This window comes from Corylus avellana, chromosome 1 (genome assembly GCF_965113065.1).
Source record: "Corylus avellana chromosome 1, dhCorAvel1.hap1.2, whole genome shotgun sequence".
NCBI classification, from domain to species: domain Eukaryota; kingdom Viridiplantae; phylum Streptophyta; class Magnoliopsida; order Fagales; family Betulaceae; genus Corylus; species Corylus avellana.
This window is the reverse complement of record NC_142490.1, coordinates 6,558,733-6,583,622: the sequence shown is the minus strand read 5'-3', so window position 1 is coordinate 6,583,622 and position 24,890 is coordinate 6,558,733. Positions and strand designations below refer to the sequence as shown.

At 36.6% G+C, this 24,890-nt stretch overlaps 3 protein-coding genes across 3 annotated transcripts; all 3 read left to right on the top strand.

The window, feature by feature from the left end:
• Positions 1-3,585: 3,585 nt before the first annotated feature.
• Positions 3,586-7,532, top strand: LOC132172706 (putative aldo-keto reductase 1). The gene is made up of 7 exons (XM_059584260.2): positions 3,586-3,710; positions 4,330-4,497; positions 4,671-4,877; positions 5,046-5,218; positions 5,573-5,669; positions 5,984-6,137; positions 7,093-7,532. The coding sequence occupies exons 1-7, from the start codon at positions 3,651-3,653 to the stop codon at positions 7,269-7,271; spliced, it is 1,038 nt and encodes a 345-aa protein (XP_059440243.2). The 5' UTR covers positions 3,586-3,650; the 3' UTR covers positions 7,272-7,532.
• Positions 7,533-12,185: 4,653 nt separating this feature from the next.
• LOC132171955 (putative aldo-keto reductase 1) lies at positions 12,186-15,950 on the top strand. Its single transcript, XM_059583374.2, has 7 exons — positions 12,186-12,335; positions 12,951-13,118; positions 13,325-13,537; positions 13,713-13,885; positions 14,240-14,336; positions 14,650-14,803; positions 15,554-15,950. The coding sequence occupies exons 1-7, from the start codon at positions 12,276-12,278 to the stop codon at positions 15,730-15,732; spliced, it is 1,044 nt and encodes a 347-aa protein (XP_059439357.2). The 5' UTR covers positions 12,186-12,275; the 3' UTR covers positions 15,733-15,950.
• A 1,596-nt stretch (positions 15,951-17,546) lies between these two features.
• On the top strand, positions 17,547-21,609 carry LOC132170642 (putative aldo-keto reductase 1). Its single transcript, XM_088513095.1, has 7 exons — positions 17,547-17,827; positions 18,447-18,614; positions 18,816-19,025; positions 19,199-19,371; positions 19,720-19,816; positions 20,130-20,283; positions 21,258-21,609. The coding sequence occupies exons 1-7, from the start codon at positions 17,768-17,770 to the stop codon at positions 21,434-21,436; spliced, it is 1,041 nt and encodes a 346-aa protein (XP_088369221.1). The 5' UTR covers positions 17,547-17,767; the 3' UTR covers positions 21,437-21,609.
• The last annotated feature ends 3,281 nt before the right edge of the window (positions 21,610-24,890 follow it).

Sequence of the window (24,890 nt, the reverse complement as noted above, 5' to 3'; positions counted from 1 at the left end):
TTACACTTCACCCCCCTAAAGTTGGCAGCGTTTTTCAATTCGACCTCCAAAGTTTTAATTTTTGCAATCCACCCCCCAAAGTTTCAATTTTTTTCAATTCAACCATTCCGTCAGTCAAAGCCGCTATGACTGACGGAACAATGATCACGTGCGACACACGTGATCACTTAAGGCGTTTTAGTACCGAAAATACCCCCATCCCAACTCAGAAACGACGTCGTCAAGGCCTTCCCTTTTGCTAAATTGCTCAAGTTGACTCTCGCTTGTAGATTTTTCTTGGGCACCGATGATCCAGAACATATTGCTCGGCTTGTGAGCAAATTTGATGACATTACGCTGGGAATGCATTTGATTCTTGTGAATTTCCCAGGAACAATATTTTATAAAGCAAACAGAGCAACGGCGGGGATCCGTAGGGAGCTGAGGACGATTATTGGGGAGAAGAAGGCTGTCATGGCAACCGGAGCACCCATGTAGGATATACTGTCACACCTGATTGTCGTGACCAACCCATTCGTGAAATCCTTTCTCTCTCTTCCTCTCTTTCTTTGTCTTTCTCTCCTCTATTTCTACTGCTCCAACTTCTTTTACCATTTTTTTTTCTTGGCTAAATCCACGGCTTAATTTGGTTGTCTCATCTTCTTCATCCAACCAACCAACCCCTTCTCTCCAACTTTCACTTTGCAGAATGGAGAACGAGAGTAAAGCTAAAAATTACACAACCCACTTTTACTCTTTACAATATTCTTAGAGCTAACTTTTGCTTCCTTCATTCCTTTAGGTCCACTTGTCAAGACAGTTCCATGGAAGGGTCGAAGATTGGTCATCTGAGAAGATTTTGCACGTCTCCTCTGCGCTGAAGAAATTGTGCTCCTCCATTTTCACAAACTGTGTCGATAACATTTTCTGAAACTGAAAGCAATTGATCGGCGGCGGCGGGAATCAACGTGAGCGATTTAGCAAAAGGGAAGGCCTTGACGACGTCGTTTCTGAGTTGGGATGTGGGGTATTTTAGGTACTAAAATGCCTTATGTGATCACGTGCGTCGCACGTGATCACTGTTCCGTCAGTCATAGCGGCTTTGACTGACGGAATGGCTGAATTGAAAAAAAAATGAAACTTTGAGGGGGTAGATTGCAAAAATTGAAACTTTGGAGGTTGAATTGAAAAATGCTGCCAACTTTGGAGGGGTAAAGTGTAATTTTCCCTTAAAGTTGAGGAAAAATATACTTTACTCTCCTAGTCGGACCTCTTTTTTGATCTTGCCTCTAATGTTTAAAATGTGGCGATCAATCCCTCCGAAGTTTTAACTGTTAGCAAGTTTGCCCATCTATTAGACATTTCCGTCTTCTCTGACAAAAATAACCCACGTGCATTGCATGTGGATTTTTAGGAGATAAAGTCCTCAAAATGTCCTTATTTAAAAAATGGTAAATATGGGGTTGACCGATGACCACCCCATTTGGAAGAAATAGTGGTGGTTTGGCCACTTGGAAGTGGCCAAATAGGGTGGTCGAAACCATCCCCAAATGGACCATTTTAGTGATTTAGGTCGCTTCCATTTTTATTTTTTTTTTATAAATTGTATTTAACTGTTTTTGTGGGTTTTTTTTGTTTTCTAACACTTTAGCCCTTAAAGGCATTTTGGGGACTTCATCCGCTCCTTAGGGGCATTTTGGAGACTTCATCCCTTAAAACATTATTTTCCATTCGCAAAAACAAAAATGACTAATAAATAGGTAAATTTGCCTACGGTCGAAACTTGAGGGCTCACTTTTTAAACATTTAGGACTATCCAAAACAGGGTCCAATTTGTAATTATATAGCATTCGTGTACAGCAGTAGAATAATTATATAGCATTCGTGTACAGCAGTAGAATAATTATATAGCATTCGTGTACAGCAGTCTACTGCTTTACTACTAGTAGCATTTGTCAAGTTGAAAAGACTAGATACAAGATTTGAAGAAAATTTTGACCTTATATGACATAATCAGTGACGACTGACTCGCAAGTTCGCCCAATCTCTTTGAAATGTGGTGTCTACTATCCCTATCCAGAATAAAGAATAGAAAAATAAGGCTTAATGATATAATCCATGATGAAATAAAATTTAAACTCCAATATTTAATTAAAAGTTTGATAAGAACCCATTTTGGTCTTGATGCAAGAGTATTGTTCTCTTCACGTAAACGATTCTTAAAATATGTCTTACATTGAAAGAGTGATGGATGAAGTGTAACAGTTACACATGTTTTCTAGATGTAACGTTACCAATTTATTTTTTAGATAAAATAGACAAACAGGATCCAAAACTTTTGAATGACATAATCAATGATGAAAGAAAGTTAGACTCTCGAATGACATAATCAATGATGAAAGAATGTGCAGACTCGAATATATCTTCCGCTCTTAACATTCTATTTATATATATATATATATATATATATATATGTGTGTGATTGAGAGAGAGTGTGACGATAAGAGCATTCCCAGCAGACTCCCTATAAGGGGGTCTGTTCCCTAAGTTTAGGGAAAATGTCAAAAAAATCGTAAAAAGTCACCTACAGCAGACTCCCTATATGGTTCCTTAAACCATCATATGCTACATTGGGTTCCACTGTAGCAATCCATATGATTATTAAATTGAAAAAAAAAAACTCTCTCTCCTCTCTCATCTCTCATCTCACGTTTCTCTCTCACCTCTCTTTCTCTCTGTCTCTCGCACCTCACCAAACGGCCGGAGATTTGGGCAAGTAATTTACGAAATTGCCGCCCTGAGCTCTGCCGGACGAGACCCACTGTCCGTTCTCCCCCATCCGAATCCTACTCGTCGACGGCGCCTCGACGATGGAGCTCGCCATGGCGCCATCTGATTGCTTCGAAAACGATTGTCTCAGAGAAGTTGAGAGTGTAGGATTGGAGTTGGGATTTGGGTTCGGTTCTTTTGGGCTTGAGCTCTGATTTTCTAGTAATCAAATGCAAGAACACTGAGCTGAGAAAGAAACAAAAATTTTAGAGACTGGAACGAAAACATCAAATACAACCAACCACAATAAGCCAAAATGACGAAACGCTAACCTGCAATGGAGAAGACGCAAATCTGATAGATGATTGCAGTTGCTCTGGCCGATGGGTCTTCTACGACTTGGATTGAATTATGGTGGGGTTTGGGGAAGACCCATTTGCGAGTGAGGAATGGGATTGGGGAATTTCATGGTGTGTGGAGTGTGATGCTGCGTGAAGGAGGTTGAAGGGCTGATTTGATTTGGAGGAAAGGAGGAAGTGAGGGTGCTTATTGAAGAAAGTCATGGTTTTTTAAGATAATCTCTGCATTTTCGTTTGTGGGTCTGCAACTACAGCTCAGCTTGAAGAAGAAGACGGAGACATGAGAGAGAGAGAGAGAGAGAAAAAAAAGAGTTTCAAGAAAAAAAAAAAAAAAGTAAAAAATATTATTTTAATGATATAGGGAATGATTAAGGGAAGCTATTGTGGTGTATTTTGACATAGGGAAGCAAAAAGTAGTTTGATTCCCTAAACTTAGGGAATATGACAGGGAAGCTGCTGGGAATGCTCTAAGTGCAAAGACAAATCCCAACAAGACATTGAGACAGAAAATCTTGAGAAGAGAAACAAACGTTCATCTGAAAGATGGCAGAAGGCAACGAAGTCCAAATTCCAAGAGTGAAACTGGGTACTCAAGGCCTTGAGGTAAATCCCCAATGTCATTCCTTGAGTTCCATTTCAATTTTTTTCAGGAAATTTCTGAATTTATCTGTTCAAGCCGCATTTCCTAGAAAAAGCCATCTACATAATTTGATATACTTTGAGTTTTTGAGGTATGAAGAAGCTGATCACACTATGATAACAGATTTTATTTATTTCTAGTCTGGGAATCAGCATAAATTGTGTTGTCAAACTAATATTTGCTAAATTTTCAACTGCAAAATAAAGAGAAATGTCTAGGAAAGCTTGTGCATTTCAAGTTAGCCGAATTTGAATTTTGGTATCTTCTCTTCTCATATGTAATGGCCAAGCTTCTTTCTTCCATCAGGAGTCTCATATAAATTGGACCTGCAGAAATAAGCCATACCCATGAAAGATTAATGATTGGCTTCACTGAAAATATAAATCCTTCAAATTGCTATCAACTTATCAAAAATCTTGAGGTTAATCTTTTCAATGTTCGAGATGCATAGGTTCCATGGTTTTAAGGAATAGTTTTCTCGATTAAAATACTTTTTGGTACTCAATTTTCATTCCAATTCATTTTTGGTTAACTTTTGTTGTTCATTTCGTTGTAATTCTATGAACTTTTTTTTCTTCATAGGTCTCAAAGTTGGGATTTGGATGTATGGGCCTGACAGGAGCCTACAATTCTCCTCTCTCTGATGAGGATGGAATCTCAATAATAAAGTATGCTTTCAGTAAGGGAATCACTTTCTTTGATACATCTGATGTTTATGGACTCAATGCTAACGAAATTCTGCTTGGAAAGGTACTCATCATCAATTTTTTTTTTTGGTCGTGGTAAATATAAAGGTTGTCACTGATGTAGAAATATCTTTGTGATAGTATTTTCTATTTGTTCTGTTGTTAATGAACTGATTAATAATCTACCTCCATGTTAAGACTTTGTGATATTAACTGGAAGAAGTACATACCTTTCAGGCCTTGAAGCAATTGCCAAGAGAAAAAATTCAAGTAGCCACCAAATTTGGCATCCAAACAGCGGGATTTCCTGATCATATGACAGTGAGCGGTAGCCCCGACTATGTTCGCTCATCCTGCGAGGCTAGCTTGAAGCGTCTCGATGTCGAATACATTGATCTGTACTATCAACATCGGGTAGACACGACTGTACCTATAGAAGAAACTGTAAGTGTTTCTCTTTCTCTTTCAACTGGATGCCTGCAAGGGTGGTTCGTGAATTATTTACTGTTTGTAATTTAAAATGATCAAATTCTCTGCAAATTAGTTATTCCATTGTGGAGATAGTGGGATCTAAATGGCAAAACTGATCAAATCCATGTTGTTGGCATGTAGATAGGTGAACTTAAGAAACTGGTAGAGGAGGGAAAAGTCAAGTATATTGGTCTATCTGAAGCCAGCCCAGACACAATAAGGAGGGCACATGCTGTGCATCCCATCACTGCTGTACAAATGGAGTGGTCTCTCTGGACTCGTGATATCGAAGAAGAGATAATTCCACTTTGCAGGTTTGTTCAATTTACAGTTCCAGTTTTTATGAAAATTGGTCTCACAAGGCTCGAGTGCTTCAACTTCTAAGCAACAACGTGTTTATCCCTTCCTGATGCGAAATTTTTTATTTAGAGCTGCCTACTTGTTTGATATCTATTGGCTCTGAAAATATTAATTTGGAGATGAGATAGTATGTATCATAAATATCTTTTTTTCTTTCTTAGGATTCCAACAGTATTATTGTTTTTGAAAGAAATTGCAACAATAAAAAATATTAATTGGGTGGTTTTTATGTCCATTTTGTGTGGCTTTTTGACATCTTATATATCCAGAAGTATGAGAATGCTATGTTGATACTCTTGTGCATGCAGGGAACTTGGCATTGGAATAGTTCCATACAGTCCTCTTGGTCGTGGATTTTTTGGTGGCAAAGGAATCGTGGAAAGCTTGGCTGCAAACAGTAGCTTGGTATATGTTTCGCCACATTTTTCCCATCCATTTGTTGGCTTTCAATGAATAATAATTGCCTGCCTAATTCTTTAGGCAACTATATATTTTTTCTCTCAGCAGTGCATTACTCTTCAGGGTTAATTTGCATACAAAATTCATACGATGAAACATGTCTATGCAGCTGCCTTTAAAAGAAAAATACATCTTCACATCTGCTATTTAGTTTTTGTCTTGTGAGAATGAGGATTTCAAGGCTTTTGCCGTTCCCCATAATGATATTAATAGTAACAGGAAAAAAAGCTTAACTAACAGCCAGCTCTTTTATCTGTAAGGCCATGCATCCTCGGTTCCAAGGAGACAATTTGGAGAAGAACAAGAACGTTTATGCTCGAATCGAAAGCCTTGCTAGAAGGCACCAATGCACTCCTGCTCAGCTAGCACTAGCATGGGTACTTGAACAAGGCGATGATGTTGTACCTATACCTGGTAAGTGACTTTCTCTTGTTAGTCCTGATTAATTTAAACAAATTACTCCGAAATGTGCTACATATATAAGTTTTCCTCAGAAATGTGGTTGAAAAGAGAAAGAGAAAGAAAAAGAAGTGGCTGAAGTTCTATTCAATGTTATTAAATACTATTGCTTTTGCTTTTTAGGCTGGAAAATGTAGGATAAGATCTTAGAGGAGATAAAGTTGGCATAGAAGCCAAGCAAAAATATCAGAATTATCCCAATCCATCTGCCATAAGAATTTCCTGCCTGAAGACTCAAAGTTCAGTATATATTGCAAGAACCCGGTTCAGTATATATTACAAGAACCCATTGCTTGGCTGGACAATTCTATGGTTGATGCCAGAAGAACCTCAAAAGAACTCAGATTTTAGTTTACCCTTAACGTATTTATTTATACGGTGTTAGGTTGCAGTCATAACCAAGTAACATTTGATTATGGATTGGAATTTGTGATCATGGTGTCTTAAAAGCATCATTAGGCATCTCATCCAGAATTTGATACGCCTTATTTTGAAAGGGACAATAACACTTGTTTTGCAGTTTAAAGAGATCATATTAGCGAATAATCTACTAAATATATGGGGGGAGCTATGTTCGGGAAAACCTATTGGCATTGATCAGGGCTTAGTTGAATCGAAAAGAGCTGAGTTGAGTTGTTCTAGAAAACGTAGTGGCATTCGATTTCATTCAGTACATACAGTTGCTTTAGATTTCAGTACCCTTTGGAACAATTTTGTAAGATTATTTTATCCAATGTGCCAAATCTTTTCATGGTCCCTACAAATTCTAGAATCCAGAGCTAATATTGTGATGCAATTTCCCTAGAAATTCTGATGCTAATGCTTACTTATATCACCTTCTAAAAAATCAAATCAAGTTGAGACTTTGACCTGCGATTTCTCACTGTTCATTTGCCTTGAATTTTTAAAGGGACAACAAAGATCAAAAACCTGGATGACAATATTGGCTCTTTGAAGAAGAAACTTACAGAGGCAAGCCTGAAAGAGATATCTGATGCTGTACCCATCGAAGAGGTAGCTGGTGTTAGAAGCTATCAAAACACGGATCATTTGCTATGGAAGTTTGCTAACACTCCTCCAAGGAATTGATTGTCTCTACTTATACTTTCATGGACGCTGTCAACTTCACTTGGATAATGCGAAGCTTTGTGAATCCAACGGCCATAGTTTACCTTTATGACCAATAAGGACCCACGTTTCTAATTTTGACAATTAAAGGCTTGAGCTTTTGCCTTGTGACAAATAAGTGGAGGTTAGCTTCTTTGTGTTTTTAATGTAGTATATTTGGAGAAAGCAGAATATAGCGAGCTTTGAAGATTTTGAGATTGTGATGTTAGAGTTGAAGAAGATGTTGTTCCAATCCCTTTATACATGGAAATTAGCGATGAATAGTTTGCTTGTTTCTAATTTCTTTGAGTTTTTGGAGTTTGGTTCTCCTTTTCCTATACTTGGGTTGTCTTTTATACTTGTTGCGCTCCTCTGCTTGCTTTTAATGAATTTGAATTATCCATAAGAAAAATAATAATAATAATAATCCTGTTATCAAATTTTTGATTAATCTCTTAAGGGAGAATGTGCCAATTGTCATTTTGTCAATGTTAGACGAATAAAAAGTGTCAAGTGTATCCAGATTCAACACCATGTCACATAGGCAATTATGTCTAATTTTTTTTATTTTTCATTTTCAAAAAAACTGAGATATAAAAAAATTAGTGGAGATCCACCCTCCATCTCTACCCTCTATTTAGGTGGAGAGCCACCTTGCAGAGGAGTGGGAGGGTGGAGCTCTCAACCCTAACAGAGATGTGCGGGGGTGGAGAGCCATACTCGTAGAGGTGGGCGGGGGAGGAGCTCTCTACCCTCATCCTTTGTGGGAGTCAAGCCACCCGCCACCTCCTCCCTCTGCGGGGATAGAGGGTGAAGGCTTGTATTTTACAATTTTTACTTATGATGTAATTAAATTATTATTGAGGATGGAATAATAATGATTTTGTGGCAAAGATTGTATTGATCAGTAGCTATGTATAAACTGTTCCACTTTACGAAAATGCTTTCTTAATTATTAAATTTGATAAACTTGTTTTTAGGAGGGGAACTTTAATCCATCAAAAATCGAACAAGATCATACCTTCCTGCTTTTCTGGTTCAAAAAATCCTTCAGGTGTATTTTCATTACTTTTCTGTTTTTGGCAGAGGGCTTGCACACAAATAATTTATATTGAACGCTGCAGAGTTCATATCACTCAACAAGTATTACAAGTTACTCAATATTGAGTGATAATTTTTCTTTTCATTCAAAGAAAAATATGATCTTGTTCTACACAGCTACTGTTGGAGAATGTATGTATTTCAAGTTCAACACAGCAATAAAATTTTTCATTTTATTTCTGTAACTTTAGGGTTGCATGGAACTACATCTTGAAGTGTAGTAACATCACGCTAGGGTAATCTTGGTGGGGTAACTCTATTTGTTTAGGTCTTGTCATCTAAACATGAAATACTCAATTGTACAAAGTAATTTTACTGAGTTCACAAGTTCAGTAAATGGATTGGGAAACATCAAAATTAATCATAGGTTTTCTTGTGAGTTCAATTTTAGTCGTTGGATTTCCAATTTCGACAATTAGGTTATTAGGTTTTATGCCAATTTCAAATAAGTCTCTTTGTCAATCTGCTTTACAATCAATTGGTGGCATGTCATGTTAGACCATTAAGTTGATGATATGTGGTTTGTGATTGAAAAATTTACCCTTAAATTATAAATCTACCATGAATAAAAAAAAATAAAAAAGGGTGACAACTGTAAGGAGAGGCTGCCCCTCAAGAGAGAGGCGACCACCCTTTATATAGGGGTGACTGGCATCCCTCACAAGAGGGCTGGCCACTATTCATCTAGTGATAGGCGACCACTCTTCTTAAATTTATGTGGGGAAGTCTTCCCATGCATTGTAAGGGGAGGCTGGCCCTCAAGAGAGGGGCAACCACCCCTCATATAGTGGTGGTTGGCACCCCTCACAAGAGGGGTAGCCACCATTCATCTGGTGATGCGGCCATCTTTCACAAATCTATGAAGGGCAACCTTCCCTCACAGTGGTGTGGCCATCCCTCTAAGGGGAAGCCTTCCCTCACAAAGGAGTGGCCCTCACAAAGGGGTGGCCACCCCTTTGTGAGGGGAGCCTTATAGTCGCCATCCTTTTTTTCTTCTTTTTATTTTTAATGTTATTATTACTTCGTTTTGTGTTTTTTATTTCGGGTAGATTTGTAATTTAAGGTAAATTTGCAGTGTGGAACGTACAATGGGCATATGGTGTACTAAATGTGAGTTACGTGTCATGGACTTCGTAGTTTGACGTGGCACACTGATAATTAATTGGACGGTAAGTTGACGAAGAGACCTATTTGAAACTAAGGTAAAACATAGAGACCTAATTGTTGAGATTGAAAATCTGATGACTAAATTGAAATCACAAGAAAACCTAGGAACTAATTTTGATTTTTCACAAATGGATATGATTAATGACATGTGTTAGGACACTTTATTGAGAAGAGCAACTATCCGAATGGTTGACTGAAGGCCAGAATAGTTGTCTTCAAGATGTCTATAAAAGAACATAGCCTTAAGCTTGACGGAACAGGCCAGGGAGAAATAGTTCTGATGCCTAAATTAGTTTGTTTATATGAGAGAAAGGAAAAGAATTGACGACTATTTAGGGAGATGGAATTGAGTGTGGATTAGCCATTTTTGTCTTATTTGACAAATAACCCCCGTGCATTGCATGTGGATTTTTAGGAGATAAAGTCCTCAAAATGTCCTTATTTTAAAAAAATAGTTAAATACAATTTTTTTTATTAAAAAAACAAAAAAATTGGGGTTGACCATGACCATCCCATTTGGACGGAATAGTGGTAGTTTGGCCACCTCCAAGTGGCCGAAACCATCTCCAAATTGACCATTTTAGTGGATTTGGTCGCTTTCAATTTTTTATTATTATTATTTTTTTAAAATTATATTTAACTTATTTTTGTGGGTTTTTTTTTTTTTTCCTAACACTTTAGCCCCTAAAGGCATTTTGGGGACTTCATCCGCTCTCTTAGGAGTATTTTGGAGACTTCATCCCTTCAAACATCATTTTTCATATGTGAAAACAAAATTAAATAATAAACATAGTTAAAACTTAAGAGCCTAATTGTCATTTTTTAAATATTAAAGACGAGACCAATATATATTAGAGATATTGTCCATTTAGAACGTTTAGCTTTTGTTGTACAGAGTCTAATATTTTAGATATTTTTTCAGGTTGACAATTTTCCCAAAAAAAAAAAAAAAAAAAAAGACGAGACCCAAAAAAGGGTCTAATTTTTAATTATATATAGCATTCGTGTATGACATAATCAGTGACAACTGAAGAAAGAGAGACTCGCAAGTTCGCAACGAATCTCTTGGAAATGTCAAATGTGTTGTCAGTGTCTACTATCCCTATCGAGAATAAAAGAACTGAAAAATAAAGCGCAATGACATAATCAATGACGAAATAAAATTTATACTCAAGTCTTAAAGTATTATTATTATTTTTTTTTCTTCCGTTTTATATGGCGTGCTTCTAGTTGATTGAGCTACCTTTTAAAAACGTAACAGTATTATTCTATTCACAATTTTTAAAATATGTTAGTAGGATTTGAATATTATAAAACACACTTCATACACAAAACATTAATTAATTTTTAGATAAAAATGATTAAAAAGTTGATCCAATAAATGGTATTATAAATTTGAGTTGGAGGAGCCTCACTGTAAATGAGTGATTGTTGAGGTGTAACAACTCTCCTCACGTATATAGCTTTGTGGATGTACAATTTTAAATATTGTCAATTTATTTTTAGGGTTAAATGCCGTATTATCCTATATGATTTAACTTCTTTATTTTTTGTCCTCCAAGGTTTAATTTTTATCACAAGAGATACTTCTGGTTTGCCTAAAAATGGAGATGGTACCTCCGTTCAAAATTTGACAAAACGTTACGTTAACACCAATAAAAAACTGACATGTATCCCTATAATTATTATTTTTTAAAAATAAATTAAAAATATTAAAAAAATTATATTTAATTGTTTGTTTTTCTTTTAAAAAAGTTGGGAGTGGCCGTCATTTGGGGGTTGACAAGCCACCCCCATTTGGCCGGAATGGGGGTGGCGAGACACCCCCACGGTTAGTTGGGGTTGGCTGAGCTACCCCCAAGGAGCCAAAGGAGGTGGTCGAAACCACCCCCAAACCCAAGTCACCCCATGTGGCCAAGAGGGTGGCTCAAGGAGCCAAAGGGGGTGGCTTCATTCCTGCTAGATGGGGGTGGCCAACGACCCCCAAAATGGCGAAAGTTTTTTTTTTTTTTCAAAAAAAAAAAATTAAATATAATTTTTAATTTTTTAAATTTTAAAAAAAATTATATATATTTTAAATTAATTATAGGGATACATGTTAGTTTTTTATTGGTGCTGACATGACCTTTCATTAAATTTTGAACAGAATTTTAGATAAATGCTAGGAGTCAATAAATTCCTCATTTTTGACCCAAATTTCTTTACAATCAATTATTGAATTTGTAGACTTACCTAGATCTCATATAAGTCAATGATGGGCTCCATCAATCTAATGGTTGATTATAAGGGAATATGAAAAATTTATTAACCCATAGTATTTCTCAAAATTTTAACGAAGGTATCTCTATCTTTAAGCAAACAAAAAAGACCATCAATAATAAAAGGTAAACCAATGGAATAAAAAATAAAAAAGTTAACCCATATAAGCAATATATTATTTAACCCATATTTTTATTTTTAAATAAGATGCTTATCCAAAAGTTTCGAATGACATAATCAATAATGAAAGAAAGTTCGGACTCGAATATCGTAGCAGCCTTTTTATCTTCCACTCTTAACATTCTATATATATATATATATATATATATATATATATGTGTGTGTGTGTGTGTGTGTGTGTGTTTGATTGAGAGAGAGTGACGAAAAGTGCAAAGACAAATCCCAACAAGACATTGAGACAGAAAATCTTGAGAAGAGAAACAAACGTTCATCTGAAAGATGGCAGAAGGCAACGAAGTCCAAATTCCAAGAGTGAAACTGGGCACTCAAGGCCTTGAGGTAAATCCCCAATGTCATTCCTTGAGTTCCATTTCAATTTTTTTCAGGAAATTTCTGAATTTATCTGTTCAAGCCGCATTTCTTAGAAAATCCATCTACATAATTGATATACTCTGAGTTTTTGAGGTATCAAGAAGCTGATCACACTCTGATAACAGATTGTATTTATTTCTAGTCTGGGAATCAGCATAAATTGTGTTGTCAAACTAATATTTGCTCAATTTCCAACTGCAAAATAAAGAGAAATGTCTAGGAAAGCTTGTTCATTTCAAGTTAGCCGAATTTGAATTTTGGTACCTTCTCTTCTCATATGTAATGGCCAAGCTTCTTTCTTCCATCAGGAGTCTCATATGAATTGGACCTGCAGAAATAACCTATACCCTTGAAAGATTAATGATTGGTTTCACTGAAAATATAAATCCTTCAAATTGCTACAACTTATCAAAAATATTGAGGTTAATCTTTTCAATGTTCGAGATGCATAGGTTCCAAGGTTTTAAGGAATAGTTTTCTCGATTAAAATACTTTTTGGTACTCAATTTTCATTCCAATTCATTTTTTGTTAACTTTTTGTTGTTCATTTCGTTGTAATTCTAAACTTCTTTTTCTTCATAGGTCTCAAAGCTGGGATTTGGATGTATGAGCCTGACAGGAGCCTACAATTCTCCTCTCTCTGATGAGGATGGAATCTCAATAATAAAGTATGCTTTCAGTAAGGGAATCACTTTCTTTGATACATCTGATGTTTATGGACCCCATACTAATGAAATTCTGCTTGGAAAGGTACTCATTAATTTTTACTCTTACTAGCTCAAGAAGTTGGAATTTTTTTTTTTTTTTTGGTCGTGGTAAATATGAAGGTTGTCACTAATGTAGAAATATCTTTGTGATAGTATTTTCTATTTGTTCTGTTGTTAATGAACTGATTAATAATCTTCCACCATGTTAAGGCTTTGTGATATTAACTGGAAGAAGTTTATACCTTTCAGGCCTTGAAGCAGTTGCCAAGAGAAAAAATTCAAGTAGCCACCAAATTTGGCATCCAAAGAGTGGGATTTCCTCCCACTCCTCATATGACAGTGAGCGGTAGCCCTGGCTATGTTCGCTCATCCTGTGAGGCTAGCTTGAAGCGTCTTGATGTCGAATACATTGATCTGTATTATCAACATCGGGTAGACAAGACTATACCTATAGAAGAAACTGTAAGTGTTTCTCTTTCTCTTTCAACTAGATGCAACTAGATGCCTGCAAGGGTGGTTCTTGAATTATTTTCTGTTTGTAATTTAAAATGATCAAATTCTCTGCAAATTAGTTATTCCATTGTGGAGATAGTGGGATCTAAATGGCAAAACTGATCAAATCCTTGTTGGCATGTAGATAGGTGAACTTAAGAAACTGGTAGAGGAGGGAAAAGTCAAGTATATTGGTCTATCTGAAGCCAGCCCAGACACAATAAGGAGGGCACATGCTGTGCATCCCATCACTGCTGTACAAATGGAGTGGTCTCTCTGGACTCGTGATATCGAAGAAGAGATAATTCCACTTTGCAGGTTTGTTAAATTTACAGCTCCAGTTTTTATGAAAATTGGTCTCACAAGGCTCGAGTGCTTCAACTTCTAAGCAACGACGTGTTTATCCCTTCCTGATGCGAAATTTTTTATTTAGAGCTGCCTACTTGTTTGATATCTATTGGCTCTGAAAATATTAATTTGGAGATGAGATAGTATGCATCATAAATATCTTTTTTTCTTTCTTAGGATTCCAATAGTATTATCATTTTTTAAAGAAATTGCAACAATAGAAAATATTAATTGGGTGGTTTTTATGTCCATTTTGTGTGGCTTTTTGACATCTTATATATCCAGAAGTATGAGAATGCTATGTTGATACTCTTGTGCATGCAGGGAACTTGGCATTGGAATAGTTCCATACAGTCCTCTTGGTCGTGGATTTTTTGCTGGCAAAGGAATCGTGGAAAGCTTGGCTGCAAACAGTAGCTTGGTATATGTTTCGCCACATTTTTCCCATCCATTTGTTGGCTTTCAATGAATAATAATTGCCCGCGTAATTCTTTAGGCAACTATATATTTTTTCTCTCAGCTGTGCATTACTCTTTGGGTTAATTTGAATACAAAATTCATACAATGAAACATGTCTATGCAGCTGTCTTTAAAAGAAAAATACATCTTCACATCTGCTATTTAGTTTTTGTCTTACGAGAATGAGGATTTCAAGGCTTTTGCCGTTCCCCATAATGATATTAATAGTAACAGGAAAAAAAGCTTAACTAACAGCCAGCTCTTTTATCTATAAGGCTGCGCATCCTCGGTTCCAAGGAGACAATTTGGAGAAGAACAAGACCGTTTATGCTCGAATCGAAAGCCTTGCTAGAAGGCACCAATGCACTCCTGCTCAGCTAGCACTAGCATGGGTACTTGAACAAGGGGATGATGTTGTACCTATACCTGGTAAGTGGCTTTCTCTTTTTAGTCCTGATTAATTTTAAAAAATTACTCTGAAATGTGCTACATATATAAGTTTTCCTCAGAAATGTGGCTGAAAGGAAAAAGAGAAAGAAAAAGAAGTGGCTGAAGTTCTATTCAATGTTATTATATTCTATTTCTTCTCCAAGGGTCTAGTGCTTTTGCTTTTTAGGCTTTACAATGTAGGATAAGATCTTAGAGGAGATAAAGTTGACATAGAATCCAAGTAAAAATAAGATTTGATTATCGATTGGAATTTGTGATCACGGTGTCTTAAAAGCATCATTAGGCATTTCATCTAAAATGCGATGCGCCTTATTTTGAAAGGGACAGTAACACTTGTTGTGCAGTTGAAAGAGATTATATTAGCAAAGCTGCTAACTATATGGGGGGAGTTGTGTTCAAGAAAACCTATTGGCATTGATTAAGGCTTAGTTGAATGGAAATGAGCTGAGCTGAGTTGTTCTAAAAAATGTAATGGCATTCGATTTCATTCGGTACATACAGTTGCTTTAGATTTCAGTCCCCTTTGGAACAATTTTGTAAGATTATTATCCAATGTGCCAAATCTTTTCATGGTCCCTACAAATTCTAGAATCCAGAGCTCACATTGTGATGCAATTTCCCTAAAAATTCTGATGCTAATGCTTACTTATATCACCTTCTAAAAAATCAAACCAAGTTGAGACTTTGACTTGCGATTTCTCATTGTTCATTTGCCTTAAATTTTTAAAGGGACAACTAAGATCAAAAACTTGGATGACAATATTGGCTCTTTGAAGAAGAAACTTACAGAGGCAAGCCTTAAAGAGATATCTGATGCTGTACCCATCGAAGAGGTAGCTGGTGGTAGAAGCTTTCAAAACATGGATCATTTTCAATGGAAGTTTGCTAACACTCCTCCAAAGAAATGATTGTCTTCACTTATACTTTCATGGATGCTTTCCACTTCACTTTGATAATGCGAAGCTTTTGTGAATCGAATGGCCAGATTTATGTTTATAACCTTCTGTATTATTCACACTGCTGAGTTAGCGGAATGATTATATGAACTTTTTAAGAATGTACCAGTAATGTTGCTTTATATTGTTAAAGTAATGATTAAATGATTAAATTTATCTATTTCTATCAACTTAAGCTTTTGGAATAACTAGTAATTTTACATGTTATTAGAGCCCAAGGTTCTGAGTTTGAACATTGACTTCATCAATTCACCCCTAAAGCTCACACGTGAAGGGGAATATTAAAGTAATGGTTAAGTGATTAAATTTACCTCTTTCTATCAACGTAAACTGTTAGGATAACTAGTGATTTAACATATGTCACGCATTGATGTTTCAAAAACACTTTTGGTTATGTTCGTTTATGTGTATTGGGGGTGAAATTCATCGGACGAACCCTAACAACACCAAGAGAGAAGTGAATAGGTGTTTGTAAAAAAATCACAACCAACAAAAATTTCACAACCACACATAATATCACCAAAATTAAATAAAACAGTAAAGAAATGGAGACGTTTTCAATAGCTCTTCAAAAGTAAAATCTTTTCGGAGTAGTTGAACTCAAGAAACTTATTCACTATAAAAGATTAAATATTGTAAAACATGCTTCATACACGAAATATTAATTGATTTTTAGATAAAATGATTAAAAAGTTGATTCAATAAATGGTATTATAAATTTGAGTCGGAGGAGCTTCAATTTAAATGAGTGATTGTTAAGGTGTAACAAATCTCCTTACGTATATAGCTTTGTGGATGTACAATTTTAAATATTGTCAATTTATTTTTAGAGTTAAATACCTTATTGCCCCATATAGTTTAATTTCTTTATTTTTTGTCCCTTAAGATTTAATTTTTATCACAAGAGATACCTCTGGTTTACCTAAAGACAGAGATGGTACCTCCATCCAAAATTTGATGGAATGTTACGTTAATACCAATAAAGAACTGACACGTGTCCCTATAATTATTATTTTTTAAAAAATTAAATTAAAAAAATTAAAAAATTTAATTTAATTATTATTCTTTTTTTAAAAAAAGTTGGGAGTGGCCGCTATTTGGGGGGTGATAGGCCACCCCCATTTGGCCGGAATATGGGTGGCGAGACATCCCCACAACCAGTTGGGGTTGGCCGAACTACCCTCAAGGGGCTAAAGGGAGAGTGGCCGAAACCACCCTTAAACCCGAGTCACGCCATATGACTAAGGGGGTGGCCCAAGGAGTCAAAGGGGGTGGCTCCTCATTCATGCTAGATGGGGTTTTTTTTGTTTTTTCAAAAAACAAAAAATAAATATAATTTTTAATTTTTTTAATTTAAAAAAATTATATATTTTTTAAATTAATTATAGGGACACATGTCAGTTTTTTATTAGTACTGACGTGACGTTCCCTTAAATTTTGGACAAAATTTTAGGTAAATGCTGGGGGTCAATAAATTCTTCATATTTGACCCATATTTATTTACAATCAATCATTGAATTTGTATACTTACTTAGATCTCATATAAGTCAATTGTGGACCCCACATATCTAATGATTAATTGTTAGAGAATATGAAAATTTTATTAACCCAAAGCATTTCTCAGAATTTTAAGAAGGTATCATCTTTGTCTTTAAGCAAACAAAAGGAACCTCTAATAACAAAAAGTAAATCCTAAGGGAAAAAAAATTAAAGAAGTTAACTCATATGGACAATAAGGTATTTAACCCATATTTTTATTTTTAAATAAGATGGTTATCCAAAAGTTTCGAATGACATAATCAATGATGAAAGAAAGTTCGGACTCGAATATCGTAGCAGACTAGCAGCCTTTTTATCTTCCGCTCTTAACATTCTACATACATTTGTGTTTGATTGAGAGAGAGTGTGACGATAAGTGCAAAGACAAATCCCAACAAGACATTGAGACAGAAAATCTTGAGAAGAGAAACAAACGCTCATCTGAAAGATGGCAGAAGGCAACGAAGTCCAAATTCCAAGAGTGAAACTGGGCACTCAAGGCCTTGAGGTAAATCCCCAATGTCATTCCTTGAGTTCCATTTCAATTTTTTTCAGGAAATTTCTGAATTTATCTGTTCAAGCCGCATTTCTTAGAAAAGCGATCTACATAATTTGATATACTTCGAGTTTTTGAGGTATCAAGAAGCTGATCACACTCTGATAACAGATTGTATTTATTTCTAGTCTGGGAATCAGCATAAATTGTGTTGTCAAACTAATATTTGCTCAATTTCCAACTGCAAAATAAAGAGAAATGTCTAGGAAAGCTTGTGCATTTCAAGTTAGCCGAATTTGAATATTGGTACCTTCTCTTCTCATATGCAATGGCCAAGCTTCTTTCTTCCATCAGGACTCTCATATAAATTGGACCTGCAGAAATAACTTATACCCATGAAAGATTAATAATTTGGTTTCACTGAAAATATAAATCCTTCAAATTGCTACAACTTATCAAAAATCTTGAGGCTAATCTTTTCAATGTTCGAGATGCATAGGTTCCAAGGTTTTAAGGAATAGTTTTCTCGATTAAAATACTTTTTGGTACTCAATTTTCATTCCAATTCATTTTTTGTTAACTTTTTGTTGTTTCATTTCATTGTAATTCTAAACTTTTTTTTTCTTCATAGGTCTCAAAGTTGGGATTTGGATGTATGGGCCTGACAGGAGCCTACAATTCTCCTCTCTCTGATGAGGATGGAATCTCAGTAATAAAGTATGCTTTCAGTAAGGGAATCACTTTCTTTGATACATCTGATGTTTATGGACCCCATACTAATGAAATTTTGCTTGGGAAGGTACTCATCATCAATTTTTACTCTTACTAGCTCAAGAAGTTGGATTTTTTTTTGGTCGTGGTAAATATAAAGGCTTTCACTAATGTAGAAATATCTTTGTGATAGTATATTCTATTTGTTCTGTTGTTAATGAACTGATTAATAATCTTCCACCATGTTAAGACTTTGTGATATTAACTGGAAGAAGTTTATACCTTTCAGGCCTTGAAGCAGTTGCCAAGAGAAAAAATTCAAGTAGCCACCAAATTTGGCGTCCAAGGAGTGGGATTTCCTCCCACTCATATGACAGTGAGCGGTAGCCCTGACTATGTTCGCTCATCCTGTGAGGCTAGCTTGAAGCGTCTTGATGTCGAATACATTGATCTGTATTATCAACATCGGGTAGACAAGACTGTACCTATAGAAGAAACTGTAAGTGTTTCTCTTTCTCTTTCAACTGGATGCCTGCAATGCAAGGGTGGTTCTTGAATTATTTTCTGTTTGTAATTTAAAATGATCAAATTCTCTGCAAATTAGTTATTCCATTGTGGAGATAGTGGGATCTAAATGGCAAAACTGATCAAATCCTTGTTGTTGGCATGTAGATAGATGAACTTAAGAAACTGGTAGAGGAGGGAAAAGTCAAGTATATTGGTCTATCTGAAGCCAGCCCAATCACAATAAGGAGGGCACATGCTGTGCATCCCATCACTGCTGTACAAATGGAGTGGTCTCTCTGGACTCGTGATATCGAAGAAGAGATAATTCCACTTTGCAGGTTTGTTCAATTTACAGCTCCAGTTTTTTTGAAAGTTGGTCTCACAAGGCTCGAGTGCTTCAACTTCTAAGCAACGACGTGTTTATCCCTTCCTGATGCGAAATTTTTTATTTAGAGCTGCCTACTTATTTGATATCTATTGGCTCTGAAAATATTAATTTGGAGATGAGATAGTATGTATCATAAATATCTTTTTTTCTTTCCTAGGATTCCAATAGTGTTTTTGAAAGAAACTGCAACAATAGAAAATATTAATTGGGTGGTTTTTATGTCCATTTTGTGTGGCTTTTTGACATCTTATATATCCAGAAGTATGAGAATGCTATGTTGATACTCTTGTGCATGCAGGGAACTTGGCATTGGAATAGTTCCATACAGTCCTCTTGGTCGTGGATTTTTTGCTGGCAAAGGAATCGTGGAAAGCTTGGCTGCAAACAGTAGCTTGGTATATGTTTCGCCACATTTTTCCCATCCATTTGTTGGCTTTCAATGAATAATAATTGCCCGCGTAATTCTTTAGGCAACTATATATTTTTTCTCTCAGCTGTGTATTACTCTTCGGGTTAATTTGAATACAAAATTCATACAATGAAACATGTCTATGCAGCTGTCTTTAAAAGAAAAATACATCTTCACATCTGCTATTTAGTTTTTGTCTTACGAGAATGAGGATTTCAAGGCTTTTGCCGTTCCCCATAATGATATTAATAGTAACAGGAAAAAAAGCTTAACTAACAGCCAGCTCTTTTGTCTATAAGGCCATGCATCCTCGGTTCCAGGTAGAAAATTTGGAGAAGAACAAGGCCGTTTATACTCGAATCGAAAGCCTTGCTAGAAGGCACCAATGCACTCCTGCTCAGCTAGCACTAGGATGGGTACTTGAACAAGGGGATGATGTTGCACCTATACCTGGTAAGTGACTTTCTCTTTTTAGTCCTGATTAATTTAAAGAAATTACTCTGAAATGTGCTACATATATAAGTTTTCCTCAGAAATGTGGCTGAAAAGAAAAAGAGAAAGAAAAAGAAGTGGCTGAAGTTCTATTCAATGTTATTATATTCTATCTCTTCTCCAAGGGTCTAGTGCTTTTGCTTTTTAGGCGTTACAATGTAGGATAAGATCTTAGAGGAGATAAAGTTGACATAGAATCCAAGTAAAAATATCACAATTATCCCAATCCATGTGCCATAAGAATTTCCTGCCTGAAGACCCAAAGTTCAGTATATATTACAACAACCCAGTTCGGTATATATTACAAGAACCCATTGCTTGGCTGGACAATTCTATTTTCTGATGCCATAAGAACCTCAAAAGAACTCAGAGATTTTAGTTTACCCTTAACGTATTCATTAATATGGTGTTAGGTTGCAGTCATAACTAAGTAAGATTTGATTTTGAATTGGAATTTGTGATCATGGTGTCTTAGAAGCATCATTAGACATTTCATCCAAAATGCGATGCGCCTTATTTTGAAAGGGACAATAACACTTGTTCTGCAGTTTAAAGAGATCATATTAGCAAAGCTGCTAACCATATGGGTGGAGCTGTGTTCAGGAGAACCTATTGGCATTGATCAAGGCTTAGTTGAATTGAAATGAGCTGAGTTGAGTTGTTCTAGAAAACGTAATGGCATTTGATTTCATTCAGTACATACAGTTGCTTTAGATTTTTGTCCCCTTTGGAACAATTTTGTAAGATTATTTTATCCAATGTGCCAAATCTTTTCATTGTCCCTACAAATTCTAGAATCCAGAGCTCACATTGTGATGCAATTTCCCTAGAAATTCTGATGCTAATGCTTACTTATACCACCTTCTAAATAATCAAACCAAGTTGAGACTTTGACATGCGATTTCTCATTGTTCATTTGCCTTGAATTTTTAAAGGGACAACTAAGATCAAAAACCTGGATGACAATATTGGCTCTTTGAAGATGAAGCTTACAGAGGCAAGCCTTAAAGAGATATCTGATGCAGTACCCATCGAAGAGGTAGCTGGTGGTAGAAGCTTTCAAGGCAGGGATCATTTTCTATGGAAGTTTGCTTACACTCCTCCAAAGAAATGATTGTCTCCACTTATACTTTCATGGATGCTTTCCACTTCACTTGGATAATGCGAAGCTATTGTGAATCGAATGGCCAGATTTATGTTAATAACCTTCTGTATTATTCACACTACGAAGCTTTTGTGAATCGAATGGCCAGATGTATGTTAATAACCTTCTGTATTATTCACACTGCTGAGTTTGTGGCATGATTATATGAATTTTTTAAGAATGTACCAGTAATGTTGCTTTATGTTGTTATAGTAATGATTAAGTGATTAAATTTATCTCTTTTTATCAACTTAAGCTTTTGAAATAACTAGGAATTTTACATGTTATTAGAGCCCAAGGTCCTGAGTTTGAATCTTGACTTTGTCAATTCACCCATAATTTCAATTAAATATTTCACGTGTTGGGCTATCACCTATTAAAAGGGAGTTTGAGCTCACACGGGAGGAGGAGTGTTAAAGTAATGGTTAAGTGATTAAATTTACCTCTTTCTATCAGCGTGAACTATTAGGATAACTAGTGATTTAACATATGTCACGCATTAATGTTTCAAAAACATTTTTGGGTATGTTTGTTCATGTGTTTTGGGGGTGAACTTTGTCAGACGAACCAAACAACATCAAGAGATAAGTTAATAGGTGTTTGTAAAAAAATCACCACTAACGAAAATTTCACAACCACACGTAATATCGCAAAAATTAAATAAAACAGTAAAGAAATGGAGACATTTTGAATAGCTCTTCAAAAGTAAAATCATTTCGGAGTAGTCGTACTCAAGAAACTTATTCACTATAAAAGATTAAATTGCAATGAGTTTATGTTACAAGCCTAGTATTGTAGTACTATTCCAATAAGGAGGTGTACTCCACTATAGGTTAATAGAAGTATTTTAGTCCTATTCTAATAAGGAAACTTTCTCCACTGCCGTGTAGGTCAAGGATACTCTCTTTTGTTTTCCTAGTCTAGGTAGTATTACTTTTACAAATCCTAGAAGGATTTGACCTAAATTGTAGTTCTATTTAAACCCATTTTTGGGGTACAATGAAGCATGCAAAATTTAATTCTCAAACCTAGTGTTTGGAGGCCTAGGAACCTCAGATTTCCTACCGTCCATTATTTAGCGAAAATAGGTCGGAATAAGAAGCAAGATCCTGCTTCTTTTCCGGTTGACAGGCGAATTACACGTTCAGTTACGAATTCTCGTAACAATTTGGTATCAGAGACAGGTTCCTTTCCAATGGCGGACCCAAGAATGGAACGTATGGAGCAGCAAATCTCCAACTTGCAGAAGATGCTCGAAAGCTTCATGAAAACTTCGACAGAGCAAACAAAGAAATTGGCAGAAAAAATAGACGATGGGCGAAGCAAAGGGAAGAGTGAGTTAGGAGAAAATTCCACAGCCAAAAGCCGTGGGAAAAATTCCTTTTCCAGTTCAATTGTGTCGAAAATAGCTAAACTGGATTTTCCTAAATACAATGGGGAGATTGACCCCACAAGCTGGATCTGTAGGGTTGAGCAATTCTTCGAATTTAAACAAATAGAAGATGAGGAGAAATTACCTCTGGCACCATATCATCTGGAATCAGAAGCGCAGATGTGGTATCAACTCTTCAAAGAAAGCGAGGAGTTTTTGACTTGGGAATCCCTAAAGACGGCTCTCCATACCCGCTACGGGCCAACAGCGTTTGAAGACCACTTCGGTGACCTCACCAAATTACAGGAAACTGGATCGGTGAAGGAATATCAACTCCAATTCGAACATCTACTTAGTCGAGTGGGTAAGTTATCAACTCAACACCAACTAGGCTGCTTTGTAAGTGGATTAAAAAGAAACTTAAGAACAGAGGTGCAAGCCGCACGACCCACCACGGTGACGGAGGCCATTGGGTTGGCGCGATTGTATGAAGCAAAATATGAAGTGAAAAATTGGAGTCTAAAAAAACCCCCAAATTCAAAGGACAAACGCACGAACCAATGGGCAGCAACCCCCCCTCTTCCATCTGCGAATTTAACTCGGAGCAAGCCACCACCCACCCGACGGTTGTCCCCTGCGGAGATGCAAGACCGAAGAGCCCAAGGATTGTGCTTCAATTGTGACGAAAAATTTGTTCTCGGCCATAAGTGCAAGAAGTTATTTTTGATTGAAGGCGTCTATGCGGATGAAGAAAATTGGGAGGAGACAGATGAGTTCGAAGGAGAGGTATTTCTCAATTCCCGCGTGGCGGCACAGCTGGGGCAAAGTCCCACCCACACCGGAATGCTGTGGGTCACAGTGGCGAACGGCGAACGCATGAGCTGCTCCGGTCAGTGTGCTGGGATGCTGTTGAAGATCCAAGGAGAGGTATTTGTGATTGATTTCTTCTTGCTGCCCTTAGATGTGTGTGATAGTGTGTTGGGAACGCAGTGGTTGAGAACCTTGGGTCCGATCCTATGGGATTTTGAAAGAATGTTTATGAGGTTTACATGGAGAGGAAGAGAAGTAGTGATAAGAGGGATGAGGCCACCATTAAATCGTGTGGTGGAGGAGAGGAGCTTGGGCAGAGAGCTGAAAAGAAAGGGAGAAGGTTGGGTTTGTCAGATAATGGCACATGGGAGGGAGAACACGTATGAAGGCTTATTACAGTGTATTGTATTAGGTGCACAAAAAGGTGGGCCGAGTTCTACTGAAACACAATTGGGCTTGGTATTAAAAGAATTTCCAGAAATCTTTGAGTAACCACAAGGTCTTCCACCCAATAGAGCTCATGATCACACTATCCCACTTAAGCCCGGAAGTGGCCCAGTTAATGTGCGGCCCTATAGATACCCTCATTACCAAAAAAGTGAAATTGAGAAAATTGTCATGGGATTGCTACAGTCAGGAGTGGTCAGGCCAAGTACAAGTCCTTATTCCTCGCCAGTGTTGCTAGTAAAAAAACATGATGGGTCATGGAGGCTATGTGTGGACTACCGAGCACTCAACCAAGTAACAATCAAAGATAAATTTCCCATCCCAGTGATTGACGAACTCCTTGACGAACTTAATGGGGCCCACATCTTCTCCAAGCTAGATCTCAGATTGGGCTACCACCAGATCAGAATGGCGAAGGATGACATTGAAAAGACTGCGTTCCGAACTCACCACGGTCACTACGAATTTCTCGTGATGCCGTTTGGTCTAACAAATGCACCTTCTACTTTTCAGTCTCTCATGAACAATATTTTTTGGGACTTTCTACGAAGGTATGTCTTGGTTTTCTTTGATGACATTTTAATATATAGTAAAACATGAGAGGAGCATTTGGTGCACTTACGTCAGGTTTTGAGTATTCTGAAGGCTCAACAGTTGTTTGTTCGGAGGGATAAATGTCAGTTTGGACAAGACACTATAAGTTATTTGGGCCATATAATTTCACAACAAGGGGTAGCCATGGATCCTGATAAAATTCAAGTCATGATACAATGGCCCAAACCATCGTCTGTTAAA